Raw genomic sequence first — 19,199 nt, 5'->3', positions numbered from 1 at the left:
CACAGAAATAAAAGAAAGCAGTGTTTTTCTTTCTGTAATCTCTTCAACATGTGGATACATTATGCAAATTTAAATGCACACACACAAATACAGTCTCAGTAACCATACAAAACTGAATTTTACTCTCTGGAATCTACCAGTTTCTGTGCATATGAATGGTTGGTATAATGGACCTTCTACGAGCTGAAAAGGATTCCACCTCTTAGAGGATTGTGACATCTGGAGTTCTCCAACAATGCTTATCCAATTGCTTATGAGCAAACAAAAGGATTCTGGGACATGCAGTGTGCCAGGAGATGTCAGATACAATCATCAGTATGGCATCATTAGTTATAATCAGAAGCAGGCATACAAATGATTCCAAAACACAAAATGTCTGCGGACTGATAATACAGTTATCAGAAGGATATATCTATATGTAGATGCCATAAATTTATTGATGTCAGCATAACCTTTGCCATATACTCATGTGTATTATTACGGTTGCAGTGAAATACACTTTTGTACTGTTTCACAGAGCATAAGATCAACATCCATTTTTACATACATAGCAATGATGGTCAGTACAAAGTTACAGCATTTATTCTACTACTCACTACATGAAGGTGTTGCATGGTCATTTTAGAAGACTCAGTAAATTTTTTACTCCCATATTACATACCATACTAGTAACCACAGTACGGTTGTGTTACAGGGTGAAGAAAGAATAGTCATGTAAAATCTTACCAAAACCATAGATGTCCTTTTCTATATGCTGCAGCATTCATCACATGAGGGAGTTGGACTCCAGCTGAACCATTTGTCCAGCCAGTATACAAAAGTCTTAATGCTACCATAAGGTACATGTGACGCCGCACATCATCCAACATATGTCAGCCATAAAGAGACATTGAGTATAAAGCAGACGTCAGCATATACCAACCTCAGAAATTAATGCTGCTAAGCCCCAGCCTGGGCTTGGGTAAGAAAACATGCCACCAGGGAAACAGGCAAGTATCAGCGGGAAGGCAGGGGGTAATTAATACTGCAGCATATAGAAGATAAGGACATCTATGGTTATGGTAAGATTTTACACAATTATTCTATGTCCTTCTATTTATATACCGCAGCATTCATCACACGAGGGAGAATGCCGAAGCTCAAGTACAGGAAAGATTGGGTGGAAGACCAGAAGCATTTTCCCCAAAGCCATGCAGAATACCTCTGGCAAATCCTGCCCTGGACCTGGAGATGACATCCAATTTATAATGTTTGGTGACTGCATGAACAGAGAACCAGGTAGATGCCTCCAGGATAGAACAAGTGTCCAAGCCTTTAAAGAAGGCTCCAGAAAGGGACACTGCCCTAGTGGAATGTGCCCTCACAAGAGAAGAAAGGCTCTTTCCATTGGCTGAATAACAGAAAGAAATAGCTTTAGAAATCCAAGAAGAGACAGTCTGCTTGGAAACAGGATGACCCAGGGACCTTGGGTGATAAGAAATGTTTGTTCAGATTTATGGATAGGTTATAATTTGTCCAGGTAGTATCTGAGTTGCCTGTGTATGTCCAAAGTGTGCAAAATCCTCTCAGTGGAGGACTGAGGGGAAGGAATAAAAGGTGGAAGGCTGACAGACTGAGGGATAATTCATTAACCACCTTGTGCATAAAGGAAGGACTGGTACGCAGAGACTCTGTCCCTGTGGAAGACTGTGAAAGGGAGATTAGACAGAGCCTGCAACTCAGAGACCCTTCTGGTGGAAGTAATGGCCACTCGTATAACAATTTCCCACGTGTAATGTTGCAGGGAAGAGGGACTTGCTGGCTCAAATGGGGCCAGGGTAAGCTTCTCCAAACAAAATTGAGATCCCAAGGAGGAGGAACTGACTTCCTTGGCGGTCTAATGATAAGGAAGCCTTTTAGGAACAGTTTAACTTTCAACCTAGAGGCTAAAGGAAGTGGCCTACGCAGACAAGCTGAGATAGCTGAGAGGTGGGCTTTCACAGAAGAATAAGGGAGTCCACTCTTCAAGTCACAGAGATAGGACAAAAATCACCGGGACATCCACTAACGGTGGTTGTAAATCCTTTTTTATATACCACATGGAAAACTTCTTCCATTTGGAAACGCAGGATTTTCTAGTAGTGTGTTTTCTGGCCTCTTGCAGAACCTGAAGAACGTCCTCTGAGAAAAGGTGTCTGAAGGGAATCCCTATCACCCACAGGGTCAGGTTTAGTGTTGACAGCTATGGATATACTAGAGTTCCCTTGTTCTGCGTGAGTAAGTCCATCATGTGGGGTAAACTCTGATGACTGCCCCTGGCTAAATGCAGGAGGAGGGGGAACCAATGCTGTCTTGGCCAAAAGTGAGTCACCAGCAAGATTTTTGTTTGATCCCGCTGAATCTTCAGTAGGACTTTGGGAGAAGTGGGAAGGGAGGGGAATGCATACGGAAACATCCTCTTCCAAGAGAAAGATGGTTTCCACCTTCCATGCCAAGGGATGTGGAATCCTGGCACAAAATGTGGGAAGCTGTCTTGGAGAAGCAAAGAGATCTATCTGAGGTGTACCCCATCGATGGACCAGATCCAGAAATGCATCCTTGTGTAACATCCATTCATGAAACTGAGTCATGGACCTGCTTAATGGATTTGTCACCACATTCTGAGCTGAAAGAAGGTAAAAAGCCTGAAGAGAGACTCGACTTTGTAAGGCTAACTCCCAGGCATGTAGGGATAGTCTGCACAGGAGTAAGACTTTATCCCCCTTGTTTGCTGACGTACCACAAGACCATGGTGTTATCTGTGAACCTCCTTAGTACCCCTGGGGTAAGCATGGGTTTGAAGATTTGAAGGGCAAAAATCAGGGCCCTCATCTCTTATGTTGATGTTCTCCTTTGCCTGGGTTGTAGACCGTACATCTCTGACCTTCCAAGACTGGAGAGTTGTACCCCATCCTGTGTCTGAAGCATCCATGTACAACTCTGTGTGGGAAGAGGTGGTTATAAGGTTAGGCCTGGATTCCTTGAAGCCTGAAGGATCCACCAATATAACCTCCTTTTTAGACAAGGTAGGAGTGGAATAATGAAGTCCATAGGATAAAGGTGTTGCATCCAAACTGACCTTAGAAACCACTGAATTTTTCTCATGTGCAACTTGGCCAAAGGGAGCACAGGAATCGTGGATGCCATAAACCCCAGGAGATGTAGGAAATCCCTGGCAGTCAGGGATTTCAGGGATAACCGGCCCTGGAGATAGGAAGTAAGGAACAGGACCTTTTCTGTGGGGAGAGAGGCTAGCATCCTGTCTGTTTGGATCCTGCAACCAAGGAAAATGTGGTCTTTTGAAGGGGTCAGAGAGGACTTCTGATAATTTATGGTGCAGCCTAAACTCTCCAGATGAGAAACTGTAAAGGAAAGATTCTCTTGAAAAAGGTCTGAGGACTGGGCCTGAATGAACAGATCATCTAGGTAAGGGGAAATCTGTATACCCTGTAGTCTGCAGTAAGCTATGACAGAAGCTAAGCATTTTGTGAAGACCCTCGGTGCCACAGACAGACCAAAGGGCAAAACACAAAACTGAAAATGTGAAGCAGCAACAAAAAACAAAGAAATTTCCTGAACCGAAGGTGAATGGGGATGTGAAGGTAGACATCTTTGATGTCTAATGAGAACATGAAGGCTTGGGGAAGTATGAGGGGAAGAAGGGTGGTTAAACTCGGCATCTAAAAGGTAGATGACTTTCAGAAAGGTATTCAAATGGAAAGGTCCAGAATGGGCCTCCAGGGCCATCCTTCCTGGGGACCAAAAGCGTCCTGGAGTAGAATCCTTTTCCCCGTTGAGAGGAGGGGACCTTCTGAATAGTCCCGTGAGAGAAAACAGCAAATATGACCTGAGGAAAAAACTTTCAATTGTTCCTTTGGTGGTTGTGGGATGCCCCTGGAGGGGAAGAGTTTCCCAAACCATCAAGTGCCCTTGGTTGATGATGGAAAGGACCCAAGTCCTGGGTTATCAAATTCCAAGCAGGCAGAGAGAGAGAAAGGCAAAGAGATAGAGGAGTGGATGGCCCTGGAGGCAGGTAGTCACAGGCTATCAGGCTTGGACTGGAGCTGAAAGGGCTGTTGCTGAGAGGGTGTGGATGGAGTAGACTTTGAAGAAATTGTTTCCTTGAAGCTTGTCTTACCTTTGGAGGAAGAAGGCAAGACTGGTTTCCTAACAAGGGTGGTCTTAGCTGGTAATTCCTCTGGAACCTAAGGACAAGAGAAATGAGGATGTGTTTAAGATCCTGGAGCTCCTTGTTTTTCTCCTGCAGTGATTTAAAAAGTTCTGCAGGCAAGCTACCAAATAAGGCTTTATTGTCCACAGGGGTATCCATCAGTTTGGCCTTGATATCAGGTAAGGGTTGTAAAGTGAGCCAGGAATACCTCCTCAGGACTGACCCAGAAGCCGCTGCCCTGGCTGAGGCATCCGCAGCATCACAGCATCATAACTGCACTTGGAGTGCCTTGTAACCTGGGCAGAAGAGTTGTGGAGAGAGGACAACTTTGCCTTGGTGGGTGAGGCAGGGAGCTCAGAAAGGAGCTTTCCTGCATCTGACAAGAGAACCAGGGAGTAGTTGTCCATATGAGTTTGATAATTAATTGTCCTGAAGGACTACATAACAGAGATGTAACCTTTTTTCCCTAGTCTCTCCATGACTTTGCTCTCCTTATCAGAGGGCAGTAAGGAGGACGACGACTATAATTTGAATGCCTTGTCAGATGAGACAGAAACAGTAGCTGGATCTGCAGAAGGGGCTTTGAAGAGGAATTTGGAGTCCTCAGGCACCTTATAAAATCTATCTGGGCGCTTGGGAGCAGGAGGCTGAGTCTCCAGGCATTTAGATGCAGCTGTAAAGGCACTTAAGAAGGCTGGAAGAACAGTGGGAATGGCAGAAGGGGATGGAGCAACCATCTGAAGGAGGTCATAATACTTTTTTTGTATGTCCGACACTTGGCAGCAGTCCCACTGGAAAAATTATTTCATCTTCAAAATTGTTTCCCCAAGGGAATCCATTCCATTAGATTCCTCCTCTGGTGAGGCATAAGTAGAGGGGAAACAATTCCGGTAGAATAAGCCAAGGACATATCTCCTGATGATTACTCCTCATCTGAAGTGTCTGAGATGTCCTCTTAAAGGGGGTAAAAGGAGAGAAGGCAGGAAAAGTGACAGAAGTAGCCACAGGCTGTTGCAGTGCCATGAAAGCATTGAACAAGGCCTTGGGAAAAGGCCTGCCAATCCGGAGCTTGATCCTGTGGAACTGGAACAACAATGTTTTGGTTTCAATTTTTCTTCCTAGGAACTTCCATACGATGGAAGACGGATGGATCTGACGTCAGCCTGCACTCTACGATGTCCGTATGCACATCCTCCCGCATAATGATTTTGGTGATGCCATGTGGGCCTTCAAAAATAAGCTGTGGCTCCCCCTTTTCGCCCATATCGGATGCCTGGGATTCCATGGCGGACATGCTGGTAGGGTCCTTCCGGGCATCCACTGTGGTACCCACTTAAGTTGACATTAACGATTCTGGGATGGCCTCAGAGTCAACATCAGCCTTAGGAATGGCGCCCAGAATAGAGGGAGCAGCAGGAAGATCATGCAGAGGTTTCTTGGCCTTTTTTGATCAAGGCCCATCTGAAGGTCTTGAAGTAGCCTCCATCTCACGTGCTAAACACTTAAGGTGTTGATTCTCTACATTAAGCTTAAGGGAAGCTAGACAGCTCCTAAGAATTTTGGAGACAAAGGACTTACAGATAGCACAAGCAGTATGGTTGTGGTCTGGGCCTAGACAGAACAAACCAAAATCGTGGGAGTCCTTGTGTGGAATCTGCCTTCCACACTGACACTTGCCCTTCCTAGCTCACATGAAATCATCAAAATATAAACAGTAGCCAAAATTGTAAGAAAGGAAAACCCCAACGGGGTACTTATCTGAAAAAGGGTTCACGACTTCTGATGAGCAAACGTCTGAAGACGGCGATCAAACAGGCGAAAGAAATGTTCTAAGGTCGGTACATACGGACATCCGTTTTAGATCAGATGCCTCTTTATGAATGATGTACACTGGATGATGTGCCGCGTCACATTTACCTTACAGTAGCATTAAGACTTGTATATACAAGTCAGCCGGAGGCGAACTCCCTCATGTGATGAATACTGCAGCATACTAACAGAAGGACATCAGAAGTATTCATGATGAATCAGACCCATAATCTCTCCCTATGGCACTGATGTACAGTGCTCACTCACCTACTTCTTCTGGGAATAGTAAGCGAACTAATAATATATCCAACGCTTATTGCTTTCCTGCCCATCTTGTAGGAACTACTGTGAATTGTTTTCTGACAATAATATTTGTATGCTACAACAGTATAGATGGACACAGTATTATATACACTATACTGAAGCCTCACAGTAAGATGCTATCCGGTTCGATTCTCAGCTAGAGCGTCTTCTGCGTGGAGACGTGCGTGAATGGGCGTACCTTCGTTGAAGGTTGTGCGTCAGGGCTGGTAACACGGCACTTAAAAATCAACTACCAATCATTAGCGGACGGGAGTTCCGCTGTGGGGACCCCTAACCGGGAAAAGCCGAAAGACACAAACAAACTGAACATTTCAAGGTACCACATGCATACATGCAAAAAGGAGGTCTAGATGAAGAATGCATCTATTAAAAACAGCTACTTTAACTTACCTGTGCATAGAACTGTGAGTGTTGCTACTATAACATGCTCTATGTGCTACATTGTGTATACATCATACCATTTGTGCTCTAGGGATTACTGGCTAACTATCCTTACGTTACACAGGCAAGATCATTACTTTGGTTGTCTCAACAGCTGTGTTGCATGGCAACTCCACCAAACTAGTTTTTTCTCATCAGGATGCTTCTCATTCCTTTTAATCCAACATCAACACTAACATTGCCTCAAACACATTATAATGTTTTTTTAAATGTGCTGTACCTCTGTTTTTAACTCTGTAATTAAGGTTGCCATATCTGTGAACACCATTATTGCTCTCTGCAAATACTGCATGATTTCTTACTAGAATCTGTAAGATCCTATCCTATAGACATTTTGGAAGTTATTCAGTAGAGGGGAACAGGGAGTACTACATCTAACACAACTAAATGCATCAATGAATCAAAATACAATCAGGGAACTACAGTTTACTTAGAATTTTAGAAATGTTAGCTTTTCAAATGTGAAGTACAACACAGTCAATTAGTGGAAACACCACAGGATTGAAGGGGTAAGGTTACACCTCAGTGTGGAAAAGTTTTTAAAAAAACTCACTTAGCATCTTTGTGTAGCAAAATCTTAAAAATTGGTAAAGTGTGTTTAGAAACGGGTTAATATTACACTTGAAAAGGACTCACAGACGACAAACAGATAATCTTTCTACATACAGATATTCAAAGAAACCAAGTATAAAGCTGAGTCAGCAGAAAAACTAAACAGTTAACTATGAACATCAATATAAAGGTCTTTTAATTTAGACCTCAACTCACAGTTTATTTATAAAGTAAAGCATGAGATTTCTGTAAGCTCTACTTTTATATATTTATGTTTTGTTAAAGGTTGTCAGTCCTCAAATTTCAAACTCAAAAACTGTAGCCATCTCTTTTAGCTTCACAGCACAGGGATGAAGTCTTGACTACAATACAACAGACACTGGTTCATTAAGTGGATTTGACCCATAAGGATTTGGCTAGAAAAATGGAATGAGAAATGTTCTGCCAGCTTGTCTGCTTCATAAACAAAGAAGGAAGTTTCCCAGAAGAGCTACAGCCCATGATAGAGACTAGCAACCTTATCCCCCACACAACACACACACAGAGGAACAACACAGGCAGTTCTGCAAACTGGGTATGGGGTAGAACAAAGGAAAGACCATAAAGAAATTTGAACTGCACAAGAACGATAGTGTGGACTGGCCTACAACACTGGTCAAACCTCTGAGGAACAAATGAATAAAGCTGAAATAGGGGCTGATGGATGGTCTGGACAGGAAGTGCTAAAAACACGAAAAACATCAAATCCATACTGTTAAATGCTCAAAATACCAAACTTTCAATTACAAGAATCTATTGTAATGCTTAACTATTGTGAAATAAACCATTACAAATAAAACTTGTAATTCAGGGCTGCACCTCCTACTGTGGGGGACCAAAACCACATCACTCAGGTACAGGGCACAGCCCACTAGCACTACAAGTTTTATTAATTTTGAGTGTTACTGTATATGATATTTCCAAGTTTCTTTATATTTCACAACAATCCTCATTAATACAGTGCTGCCACTAACTGCAATATACTCTATCACCTGAAATTCCCATGTGTGAGGATTTGTATTTTAGATTACATGTTTCAGCATTTTTCCTACGAATATGTTAAGCAACCAATTAAGTGAGAACTCCTTCTGGTTTGTTGTGTAAATTAGAAAGCTCATGTGTCTGAATTGGAGACCTCTTGCACTCAGTAATTCTATGCACCAATACAATCTTACTGAATCAAAACCATTATCCAAATTTATCCTATGGTTATAAGGTGACTCCAAAAATAAACTTTCAACATCTGGTTCCAGAGAGACTGGTATTTTGCCATCAGCCAGAATGATGTTGATTCAAAGATGAGATGATTTGCTTTACAAGTTGGCTATGTATCTGATGTAATTCTTGGGAAGTACGGTATGTGTCAGCTTAGGAAGAGATGGCTGACAAGCCTTCCTGTATTGCCCAATGGTAGTCTGCAATTACCACGGATTCACATTCTGGCTAAAGGATTTGTTGGTCCCATGGTGTCTTTTTAGCCAAAGCCCACCTGATGAATATTCCAACCTAGTAAATTCTTACTGGGAACACATTAATGCCAGGAGTGTCAAACAAATGGCTAAACTTGAAGTTCTCCTGCAACTTGAACACAGTCATACATGTGTAGTTACACAGACATCATTTCAGAGCAATGACATCAATAATCATTCCCTCCGTTTTTGGGTAAAGTGCCTATCATGTCCTCAGACCTACTGGAGATTGCAGATGAGTACCAGTATTTGTCAAGGACATCTTCATTTCATGACAGATTCCTTGGGATACCACATTTGACATCCTAAATGGACACATTAGCATATAGAACTACCACTTCATAGCTAGCTATACAAGTCTGTCTCCTTCTGAGCATAACAGCCGTCTTAACATGTTAGCTCAAATCTGCTTTAAAACCAACATATTTCTACTATGGACTTCAACAATCCATTAATAAACTGACTTTCACTGCCAATAGTCAGCATGTCCAATGCATCAATGTCATTATAAATGCTCTTTCTTTTTTACAAACAGTTATCATACTAGGGTCTCGAAAATCCTTGATCTAGTCCTCATAAATATGGCTACTTCTTGCACATCTCCATATGTAACATTCTGCCTTGTTGAATCAAACCAAAAATTAGTGACCTTTTTCCTTTAAAACTGGTGTACTTTCCCCACAAACACCTCTGTGTTTAAGGGCTTATCAAATGTAAACCTTCTTCAGTTATTTAATGACCTAAAAACTCTGCTGTAATTCTCCTCCAGTGGATCCCATTGCTAAAGCTGTTGCTTATGACTCCTGACTTCTACTCAGACTTAAACAGATGTATTGCTATTTAAGTCCCCATCTGCAATAACTACAAAGAGAAATTTAAAAACAAACCCCTGTGGTTGCATACCCATGTAAATAAATCATACAATAAAAATAAATAAATTGCTTAATGCTTATAAGATGCTTTCATTTTACCTATCGTAAGAGCACACTTAAGCAAACAAGTGAAGAGCTTAACATGAAACCATCAGAAATCTCAAGTTGGAATATAAAATCAAAATAGTCACTAGAAGCAAAAATAATAACAAATCTTTATCTATGTTAGAAAGTCAAGAGCCAACACTCACCAGTGCACAGAGCTAATCCACAATACTGCACACACTGACCAAAAGGAAATAGGTAGTATCTTAGCAGAGAAATGTAATGCAAATTACTACTCCACCCACTATTACAGCTATTGCAGATTCCAAAATTCCAGCTACCACCTTAAATTACTACAGAACAAATTCAGGCCTCTCAAAAGCTACCACCACCTCATACATGGGACCCTGGTAATGTACCAGGTTGCTCAATCATCAGTGCCAATATCTGAACAACTAGGTAACCTCTTTTATCTAACTATACTCACATTAGTCTCATTAGCCTCATATGTAAAGCTATGGAGTATGTTAATCATAAAACATCAATATTGACATTGGAAATATTTTAACTCTGGACACTCGTCAATTTGGCTTTATTAAAGAAAGGTCAGGCCTATTTAACCTCATTAATTTCTTTAAAAAAACAATCACAGCTGTGGACAGTGGTTATAGAGTACATACATCTATTCTGGACCTGGCCAAGGTCTTTCACACTATTTCCCATGCAGACATTATTTACAGACTTGTAAATCTGAATATAAATCCTTATTGTTGTGTGGCAGATAGCCAGCTGGTCGTCTGACTGAACCCATAAGGTTACAGTCTATTTCAGGTGCCACTTCTTAAAGCAAAAAAGCTACTAGTGATGTACCCTAGCGGTCAGTGTTGGTCCCTCTCCCATTTGGCATCTAGTTCTTGGATCATCAGGACAACACTCCTGGCCTATGGTTATACAAGTCTGCAAACATCTATTAGACTGAGGGCATTACTTGCTCTTCTATAATTGATCCAACATGGATGAAACTATGTTAATAACTGGCGCATAGACAATGGTCTCAAATTAAATATGAAACAAAATAGCATACTTGATTTCAGTAAACAAAACATTTTCATACAACATATAAGTGATACATCTCAACGATCAGACACTGTTGCAAGGGATCTAGGCACTTTAGTTGATAATTCCTTTTTACTTGACTAGTATTGCTCTGCAGTAGTTTGGAAAACCTTCTCTCTGGCTCATCTAATTTCCAAAAGCATCTCCACTAGACTCCAAGTAATGATGCCTGTTTACTGAATATAAAGCACCTTTTTGCATATATTTGTCTAAATATATCATTCTGCTTGAGAACCCCCAGAGATTCATACCTAAAAAGTTCAGTGGCCTCAAAAATCTTAGTTATCAGGGCAGTTGGCTAGCCCTCTCTCTGTATTACATCTCTTACAGACTCCTCCATGGAGATCTGTATGTTGCCTTTTGATCCATGAAAGATCTGACCTTCTTTGACCTCTTACTCTTTCACAGAACAACTGGTACCTCAAATACTCAGTAAAAGGAGCTAAACTTTCACCAGCAGATAAATAAGACACACTGGTATGACAGATTCATGCCACAATGTATCCCTCAAATCTGGAATAAACATTTATTGCATGTCAAATCTGGAATAAACGTTTACTGCATGTCAAGCAGAGTGGCACCTTTGCCACCTTGAAGTAAACATAGACAACTGAATGTTCAGCCTCCCGTAGTCTATCTTGTGTTGTCCTCCTTGAGGCAGGACGTAACTTCTGAATAGGGGCTTTCATCAAGCCTTGTAATGGACTGCAAATTGATTGCCTCGTACTTAACTATGAACAATTCATCAAAAGGCTGTGTTCCAAACAGCTGGCATCTGAAGTTCATTTTTACAGTTGTTGCTGTTTTGGAAGAATGTTTGTGTCAGTTCATCATAGTTCCTAAATAAATGACAATCACATACAAGGTAAATCATAAATGGTTATCACAGATCTTGGTTCTGGCAGATTTACTTATTAATAGCTAAAATAAGCACCATCTAAACTACTACTCCACTGCATATTAGCTGGGTCTTTTTCTTTGGAAAATTGAAACATAACGGTAAATTTGCAGCTACTCATGGTTACAGACACTCTCACAAAAGCTTGACTGGCAACATAAGCACATTCATGTCTTACATTCTTGCTCAAAGATATTACACAAAAAAAAGAACACAGTAATGCCGATTTAAAAATTTCAGCCTTTAAATGTAAATAGTCTGGAGTTACCTGGTCAGATGGAGAGTCGCTGCTTCTGTGGTTTAGTGCAGACATCTGAATTCCTACATTTCCATTAACATTGATTGTAGCAAATGTCTCATTAACTGAAGAAGCTCCCGGAGGTCCTCTAGAAGGCTCTTTAACCTCATACTGTTCAGAGTAAAAAGCTGACTGAAGTGATTCCAGATTTATAAGATACTTCAGTTTCAGATCTCTTGCAGTAGCTTTGCACTGGCTAAACTGTTCAATAAATCTACGGAACCTGAAACGTATTCTCTTTCTTGTCAAAATATGGTAGTCTTGGATCTTCGCACGGACTCCTTTAGGCAAAAAAGCCTTATAACTGGAAATAAAGTTGCACAGTTAACATTTACTACTATAAGAACTAAAACAATTTTAAAGCAACACTTTTTCTCTTCCAGGCAGCTGCAACAATCAAGCATATCAACAACTATTTAACAGTAACAGGACACAATCAAGAAAACAGACTAGAGTACAAGAAAAACATCTTTGACAGCCACAACCCATTAACCATCTCACTAGGGATGCTATTGCTATGCTCAACCTATTTACACAGGAAAAAAGAGATGCATTAATCTCAACACTTTGTATTAAGCATTACTAAGATCATACAAAAAACTTCCCACATTAGAGTACTTCTCCACAAAGGATCAATTGACAGGTCCTCCAGCGATAAGACTTTTTTTTATAAAAGACTTGCTTGTATCAAAATTCCATTTTTTTCCTATGTAACTGAATCAGCTCCACAGATGTTATTCTAGTCTACCTATAAAAAAAGTACAGATTTTTCTCATATACATGCACCGACAGTTCCATATTTTCCAAGTTTCACACGTTGTTTGCTTTGTGAATGTTACATTTAACTAGACATATGGGGATAGTTAGATATAATTTCAATAAGAAGGGATCCAAAAGGTATTACACTTTGGAATGGAATGTGGAAATCAAAAATGGCTGCTTTAGCAAGCCAGGAAAACTGGGAAAAATAACTTGCATATTAAATGCATAGGCTTTACAGCAGTTCCTCAGTGTTGTACAGACTGAAAGAATAGGTGTGCAAGAACTTACCATAACCTTAGATGTCCTTCTCTTCCATGTTGCAGTGTTCATTACAGCAGGGGAGGTTTCTGCCTGCAGCAACGCCACCCAGCCAGTATACCAAAGTCTTTGCTCCTGGAGGGTACATGTGACGTCCCTTGTCAGGGCCATAAACTGATGTACTGTATAAAAGTGACGTCTGCACATACCCTCTTCAGAATGAACTGCCGCATACAGTAGTACTCCTGTTGGTTAAGACAGGGTCCCAATAGGGATACCCTTAGACTTGAATGTAGACTAGACATAGGGTAGTAGGTAGGCTGTGTTTAGTGGGGAGACTAGGGGGAGAGAATTACTATGTCCCCACAGGTAGGCCATGGTATGTTAGTTAGATAAGGTAGAGGGGGGCAGGTGGGTGGGACTGAATACTGCAACATGGAAGAGGAGGACATCTAAGCTTATGTTAAGTTCTTACACAACTATTCTATGTCCTTCTATTCTCATGTTGCAGTGTTCATTACAGTAGGGAGAGTACCAGAGATTTAGGTATGAGCCTGGGTGGAGAATTGGGTTCCCTGGTCAATGGCGGCCTTGGAGAACTGACCTGGCAAACCTCGCTCTTGCGGCTAGGTCCAGTTTGTAATGTTTGGTAAAGGTGTGAACCCAAGTCCAAGTGGCAGCTTCTAAAATGAAAGCATAGTCAATCCCTTTGAAAAAGGCAGCTGATGAGGCAGCTGCCCTTGTAGACTGAGGTTTGACATGACCATGCAAGGATTTTCCATGATAGGAATAGCACATGCCAATGGATTTTGAGATCCATGAATAAATGGTCTGCTTGGAGACTGCCTTCCCCTAGAGCTCTTGGATGGAAGATGATGAATAGTTGGTCAGACTTTCTGATAGGTCTGGTTTTGTTTAAGTAGTACCTCAATTGCCTGTGGACATCCAAGAAATGGAGAGACCTCTCTGAGGAATTTTGTGGATGAGGGTAGAAAACCGGTAGGTTAATGGTCTGGTTTAATGAGAGTTCATTAACCACCTTATGCATGAAGGAGGGGTTGGGTCCTGAGGGCAACTCTGTCCTTGTGGAAAATAAGATAAAGAGAGGTAGCCATGAGGACCAGTAGTAGAACTGTTTTCATGGTGCATAATTTCAGGGATGCTGAATGAGCTGGTTCAAAAGGTGTCAATGTAAGTTTTTCTAGTACGAAATTCCGGTCTCAAGGAGGGGGTATAGGCTTTCTGGGGGTTCTGATATGAAGTACCCCTTTCAGGAAAAAGCGCGACTTCCAATCTGGAAGCCAGAGGAGATGATACGGGCAGACAAGCAGAGATGGCAGGTAAATGAACTTTGACTGAAGAGTAAGTTAGTTCTGAGTGAAGTAGCTCACACAAACAGTAAAGGACCAACGGTATAGTAGTAGTCAGAGGGTCCTGAATTTTCCGTTGACACCACTTGGAGAATCTATTCCATTTATTTACATAATTTCTACTGGTACTTGCTTTTCTGGCCTCCTGCAGAACAATGAGTACGTCCTCTGAGTATAGTTATCTGTAGGGGATTAGAACCCTACCACCCATAAGGTCAGTTTCAGAGTGTTCACCTGGGGGGTGTAGTAGGGATCCCCTGTCCTGTGTGAGCAGGTCTATTCGGTGGGGTAACCTGTGATGATTGCCCTTGGCTAGTAGGTGGAGAAGGGAAAACCAATGCTGTCTTGGCCAAAAGGGGGTCACCAACAGGATTTTGGGTTTGTCCTCCTGTATTTTCAGGAGGACCTTCTGAAGCACAGTGAAGGGAGGGAAGGCATAGAGGTACATTCCCTACCAAGAAAAGGTTAAGGCGTCCACTTTCCAAGCTTGTGGATTTGGGTCCCTTATGCAGAATTTGGGCATGTGTCTGTTCTGGGGGGAGGCAAAGAGATCTGCTTGTGGAATACCCACCTGTAGATAAGGTCCAGGAATACCTCTCTGTGAAGTATCCTTTCATGAGAGCGAGCTGACGTTCTGCTGAGTATGTCTGCAATAACATTCTCTGTTGAGGGAATATATACTACTACCAGGTGAATCTGGTGTGATGATGCTAGGTTCCATATCTGGATGGCCAGGCTGCACACAGGGTAGGACTTTGTTCCACCCTGCTAGTTTATGTACCACATGACAGTTATATTGTCTGTGATCACTTTCAGGGTTCCTGGCTGAAGAGCTGATTTGAATGTTAGAAGGGCTAACAGTAATTCCCTCATTTCCTTGATGTTGATATGGTTCTTTTGTCTTAGGTTGGACCATCTGCCTTGCACAGAGAATTGATTCTGGTTTATTAGTAGCATTGCACCCCACCCCAAGTCTGATGCGTCTGTGGAGACCTGTTGTAGGGGGGGCTGGAACCTGTAGGGGGATTCCTTGGTTGAGGTGAAGTGCTGATACCCACCATTGGTGTTCCCTCTTCAGACACTGAAGTAGCGGAAGGGGGGAGTCCAGGGGCTGGGAGTGTTGGCTCCATAAGTTTTTTTAGCATCCACTGGATTTTTCGCATGCGGAGTCTTGCCAGAGGCAACATGGATATCAGAGATGCCATGTGGCCTAACATTCTTAGGAATTCCCAAGCTGGCAAGGAGGAGTGGGTGAGTTGTTTTTTGAAGTACAGACAAAGGTCTAGAATTCTTTGGCCTGGAATGAAGGGTTTCATTCTGTCTGTTCTGATCCTGCATCCCAAGAATGCCAGGTCTGGAGAAGTTCATAGGTTCATAAGTAGGTACTAGGCTATCGCCCTAGGGCCCATACAAGCCTAGTCAAAAAATGTACCCTGGCATTCGCCACCCAAGAAAATTATTTTCCTGTGCCCCTGTCAAGCAGAGCCACAGAAGTGATCCCCGGGGTGAATTTCCCATTTCCCATCCAATCATCAAGATTTTTCTTAAAGAGTGCTAATGAGGAGCTCTGTTTGACATAGATAGGTAGTTTGTTCCAGAGTATGGCAAGTCTCTGGGACATGAATCTATCCCACCAGCATGTTCTGTTTATTGTGGTGACAAGGTTTTGGTCCCTAGAGCATGTAGCTCAGAAGGATTGGGATTTCTTTAAGTGGAGCATGTCCAACAGCTCTGGGCTTGACATAGCTTTGCATGTTAACCAGAGATTGCCCCTGAGTAGGCAATATGCGATGGAGTAAAGCTGTAATTTTTTGAGACGGTCTGCATAGGGCATCTGTTTGAGGCCAGTAATCCTCTTTGTGAGGTATTTCTGTGGTCTTTCCAGTTGTTGCAGATGTCTTGTGAGGTACATACCAAAATGGGCGTTATACTCTATAATGGGTCTAATGAGTGATGAGTAGAGGGGAACAATGACCGCTTTTTTTTCTGGATAAGAATCCTTTTGTGATGAGGTGAGCCACGTAGAAGGATTTTCTGACCACTGTGGCAATGTGATTATCAAAGGAGAGACTACTGTCCACCTGTGTTCCAAGGTCTCATCACATTTTCGGCATTAAGTAGACTACCAGCTATGTGGTAGTTCATGGGTACAGAGTTTTTACCAAAGGGGATGACAATACACTTTTTGGCATTCAGCTTCAATCCATGGCTTTGACACCAGGTATCTGTCTCAGTGAGGCCATTTTGTAGTGTGTCCACATCGTTAGGAGTTTCGATTATGGCTCCTATTTTGCAGTCATCTGCAAACTTTGTTAGCCAAAGACCTTCTGTGTTGGCCTGCACTTCAGAGAAGTAGATACCAAACAGGAGAGGACGCAGGACTGAACCCTGTGGTACTCCACTTGTCACTGGTCTGATGTCAGATTTGGAATCCGCTACTTTCACAGTGTGAGTTCTGTCTGTGAGCCAGTTGGCAACCCATCTTGTGACTTGGGGATTTATACCTAGTTTAGTGAGCTTATCTATAATTCCAGAGTGGGGGATGGTGTTGAAAGCCTTGGCGAGATCTAGATAAGCTGTGTGAACCATTTTACCCTCATCTATGGCTTTGGTGACTGCTTCAAAGAAGTCAATCAAGTTTAGGAGACATGATCTGCCTTTTACAAATCCAAACTGGGTAGGGTCCAGTGTCTGGAGATTACCAATGTCTTTGTTTATGAGTTCCACGATGATACGTTCCATGGCCTTGCAGACCAGGCTCATCAGGCTAATGGGGCGGTAGTTCCCGGGGTCCATCGTGGCTCCCCTTTGTGGAGTGGGATAACTGTCGTGGTGCGCCATTCAGTGGGTACAAAGCCTGAGGTGAGGTTATGATTGAACATGGTACTTAGGTAGGGTGCCAGTTCATTCTGTAGTTCATGTAGAACGCAGCCTGGGATATTGTCAGGTCCCATGGATGCTTGGCTTTGGAGAGTGTGTTTTTTACCTGTGCAGCCGTGATTATAGGAACTTTGCATTCTTCTGGTATAGAGATGGGCCCTCTAGGGGGTGAAAGGGGGGTAAAGTTAGCACTGAACCTATCTGCTAGGATGTTGGCAATATCAGTTGGTTCTGTATATTTAAGTGCCACTGTGCTGTAACTCAGAGCAGATCTGATTGTTCCCATTTAGATTCTTGACATAGCTATAGAATGCTTTGTGGTTGTCTTTAGAGTCAGTGGCAATTTTGTTTTCGTAACTAGCTTTGAGGATTTTATGAGGGATCTCAGCTTCTTACTGAGGTTGACCAGGGGAGTTCCTCCAGTCATGGGATTTTACTCTTTTTTGCAATAGTTTCTTTCTTCTGTTGCAGAGTTTGTTTATGGCAGAGGACCACCAGATTGGCTTCCTTTTTTGGAGGATAACATCTTGATTCTATTAGGGATAGCATGATCCATGCACTCGTGTAAGTGCTTATAAAGTGCATTTGTGTAGGATTCGGCAGTCATACCTCTATTGTCTGTCTGCATGGGTGTCATGAAGTTTGCCACTTCTGTCTTAAGAAGTGTGAAGTTGGCTTTGGAGAAGTTTTTTATGATGGTTTCCCTAATTGGGGGTGGGAGTGGGATGTGGATGTCTAGGCTGATTAGCTTGTGGTCGGATCTGACCAACGAGGAATTGACCACTGGTGTGGAACACCAGTTTCCCATGTTGGTAATGACCAGGTCTAGGATATTGCTGCCCCTGGTGGGAATCAGGTGAGACTTTTCGTGGTTTATGGTAAACCCTAATTGAGTTAGGGTGGAAATTACCTGTTATAGGTGGAGTAGAAGGACTTGGTGGTCTTGATGAAGAATGAGCAGGTCAACTAGAAATGGGTATATCTGTATACCCTGAGTCCTGCAGTGAGCATGAAGGGCGCTATACTGTTTGTGAACACTCAAGGAGCAGTGGAGTGTCTAAAAGGCAAGGCAGAGAATTGAAAATGGCAAGAACCTATTGCAAACTGGAGGAATTTCCTGTAACCTGGATGTATAGGAATGTGCAGGTAGGCATCCTTCAAATTCAGGGCTACCATGAAAGCCTGTGTTGGCATGAGTGGTAAGAGCAGGGGTAAGGTAATCATTTTGAAGCTATGCACCTTGAGAAAGAGGTTTAGGAAAGATAGGTCTAGAACTGGCCTCCATGGGTCATCTTTCCTTGGTACCAGAAACATTCTGGAGTAGAAGCCTATGTTTCTGTACCTGTTCTATGGTGCCCTGAGCTAGAAGTTGTTGAATGGTGGGTGGGAAAAGGTGGGCTTGGTTTGTAGGTGGTTAAGGAATACCCTGCAAGGGTGGTAACATCCACCAAGTCATGAAATATCCCCTCTGAATGATGGAGAGGAGCCATTGTTCTGATGTAATTATTCGGCAGGAGGGTAGAGAGTGGGTGAGATGAAGGGATAGGGGGTGTTTGGGTCTAATGGTGGTAAGTCACAGTGGAGGTGGTCTGGTTTGGTCAGACAGACTCCGAAAGGGTGTGGTGGAAGAGTTGGTGGGAAACCTGGGAGTAGAGCTTTTCCTTGGTTGTCTACGCCCCTTTTGACGGAGGAGCTGGGTGCGAGGACGGTCTTCTAACAAAGGAAGGTTTTTGTGGGTAGTTCCTGTAGTATCTGGGTATAGGGGATACCAGTAAATGTTTAAGGTTTTCTAGTTTTTTTTTCCCTTTCTTGAAGGGATTTGAGAAGCTCTGATGAGGCTTGGCCAAAAGTACAGTTTTGTACCTACCATAAATGTA

General features: G+C 42.4%; 1 protein-coding gene across 1 annotated transcript in view; it reads right to left on the bottom strand.

Moving 5' to 3' along the window:
- JAK2 (Janus kinase 2) overlaps nt 1–19,199 on the bottom strand; it is a 2,444,284-nt gene that overhangs the window by 1,019,122 nt on the left and 1,405,963 nt on the right. Inside the window, exon 11 of the mRNA XM_044060357.1 lies at nt 12,023–12,356. Coding sequence (XP_043916292.1) covers nt 12,023–12,356 — 334 coding nt within the window. The remainder of the gene's footprint in view (nt 1–12,022; nt 12,357–19,199) is intronic.

The sequence above is a fragment of the Protopterus annectens genome, chromosome 2.part0 (assembly GCF_019279795.1).
Source record: "Protopterus annectens isolate FY-2018-M chromosome 2.part0, PAN1.0, whole genome shotgun sequence".
Lineage (NCBI taxonomy): Eukaryota > Metazoa > Chordata > Ceratodontiformes > Protopteridae > Protopterus > Protopterus annectens.
This window is presented reverse-complemented; position numbering and strand designations above follow the sequence as displayed.